The 2,365-nt window shown below is 43.4% G+C and overlaps 1 protein-coding gene across 1 annotated transcript in view; it reads left to right on the top strand.

The window, feature by feature from the left end:
* Window positions 1-441: 441 nt before the first annotated feature.
* The window catches only part of LOC148954904 (zinc metalloproteinase nas-39-like), a 19,908-nt gene continuing 17,984 nt past the window's right edge, over window positions 442-2,365 (top strand). Inside the window, exon 1 of the mRNA XM_089105551.1 lies at window positions 442-498. Coding sequence (XP_088961677.1) covers window positions 442-498 — 57 coding nt within the window. The remainder of the gene's footprint in view (window positions 499-2,365) is intronic.

The raw sequence follows: 2,365 nt of genomic DNA, 5'->3' as shown, positions 1-2,365 counted from the left end.
AGAGATATATATATATATATATATATATATATATATATATATATATATATATATATATATATATATATATATATATATATATATATATATATATATATATATATATATATATATATATATATATATATATATATATATATATATATATATATATATATAAATATATAATAGATATAATTCTACTTAAAATTTTAATATGTAGTGGCCCCCCCCCAAAAAACTCCAATCGGGCCCCGCAACCAGTTGATCCGGCCCTGCCCCTCAACATACCTTGAGACATTCAACCTAATACCCTCAGCCATTCCTTAGATATTGCTGATATTTCATTTTCACAACCAGCAAGGGAAAAGTGTGTTTTGATTGTATTTGGCACCCCTCTTAGCGTTTCCTTAAAATTTCACCTTAATACTTTAAGCTTTTTTTGAGGATCCAGGATTAAACATGTCCTCTTTTCTTGACAAAAGACGTTATATGTTTGCATCTGTTATCCTTAGCAAGGTTAGATGATTTTCAGGTAGGCCTACTTAGCTGGCCTCCCTCAGGCCACTCAGCGTGTCAGTAGAGGAGACCCTAAAGCCCCCACGAGAACACCGTGCTGCCACCTACAACTTTTTTTAACACCATATCTTGACACGAGAACCACGTGGTGTATGGTTTTAGTCAATGAGAATTTTAAAAACATGAATTTTGTCACATTTATATATGTTGTCTTGGATGGTTATGTGTATTGGTCGAGTTATTTTATGTTTTTCAGGGATGTTTAATGGTTTTTGTCAGTGAGAATTTGAAAAACAGAAACTTTGTCACATATATTGATGTCAACAGCAATTCATGTCTGTTTTATGTTTAGGTTAGGTTAGGTTGGTTTTTGTCAGTGAGAATTTGAAAAACAGGAACTTTCTCACATTTATGGATGTCAACAGCAATTCATGTTTTTATGGTTTTCTCAGTGAGAATTTGAAAAACAGGAACTTTCTCACTGAGAAAACCATAAACCACGTGGTGTAGTCACGAGTCAGAACACCTGTGCTGTCGACCTCAATTCACCTATCGTGAATCAATAATTCCACTTAGAAACAACAAATTAATTTCCCCTTTCTTTACAGATCAATCAATCAATGACATCATCTGTCAGACTTTAAAAATTTTCGCCTAGAAACATTTCTCCAGGAATAGATCCAAATCATTAATGTCTTTGCCTCGGGAACAGTTCTACTGGTCGAACTCCAAAGGATATTAATAACCAATCGCCATGGAAACACTCAGTCAATAAACATCTTAGCGATGAATTTTTTTAGTGCTCAACAAGGCTTCCTATTAATTTGAAATACACTTGCACAGGGATGCCAATAACAAAGGAACATGCTGAATTTGCGTTTAGTGATTATTTGGGCGAAACTGTTTTAGATAGGTTATGGAACTATTTCGGTGAAACAGATAGAGAAATTTTAAAAGAAGATTTTTGAATAGATTTTAGAAGAGAATTTGAGTGTGGTCGTTATAATACACAAGTTTCATTTGAACAGTGTTGTGAGGTCCTCTAACCCAACCCCAAAGGGTTCCAATCCTCCTACCCCAACCCCGAAGGAAGCCCCCGGTCCTCAAAAGCCCCCAAGCTCCCAAAGGCCCTCCACCGGTCCCCAAATGTCCCCAAGGCCCCAAACTGTCACCCCGGACCCTCAAAGGCCCCCCAAGCTCCCAAAGGGCCCCAGGCGCCCCCAAGGCCCCCCCCGACCCCCCAAGGCCATCCCCGGGCCCCCCAAAGGCCCATCGAGCTCCCAAAGGACCAACGGGGTCCCGAAGGCCCTCCACACGGTCCCCAAATGTCCCCCAGGCCCCCAACTGTCCCCCTCGGACCCTCAAAGGCCCCCCAAGCTCCCAAAGGGCCACCGGCGCCCCAAAGGCCCACCCAGACCCCCAAAGGCCATCCCCGGGCCCCCAAAGGCCCATCGAGCTCCCAAAGGACCAACGCGGGTCCCAAAGGCCCTCCACCGGTCCCCAAATGTCCCCCAGGCACCCAAAGGCCCTCCCTGTGCCCCCCCCCCCAAGAGGCCCATCGAGCTCCCAAAGGACCAACGGGGTCCTGAAGGCCTCCACCGGTCCCCAAATGTCCCCCCGGACCCCCAAATGCCCTCCCGGTGCCCCAAAGGCCCACCGGTCCCCCAAGGTCCCTCCGGTCCCCCCACCGCCCTCCCGGTGACCCAAAGGCCCTCCATGTGCCCCCATTCAATTATCAGAAAGTATTGTGACACAATGGATAGAACATATGAAATTATTGATGAAATTGAAGCCTTGGCAGCCACAATTAGCAATGTAAGTTCTGTTTTCATTTTTTATTTTCAAATAAAATTGTTTTCCGTGGTCA

Source organism: Artemia sp. Qi Xiang Cuo, chromosome 2 (assembly GCF_049724085.1).
Source record: "Artemia sp. Qi Xiang Cuo chromosome 2, ASM4972408v1, whole genome shotgun sequence".
Classification (NCBI taxonomy): domain Eukaryota; kingdom Metazoa; phylum Arthropoda; class Branchiopoda; order Anostraca; family Artemiidae; genus Artemia; species Artemia sp. Qi Xiang Cuo.
The sequence above is the reverse complement of the archived record's forward strand: the minus strand, read 5'-3'. Positions and strand labels throughout refer to the sequence as shown.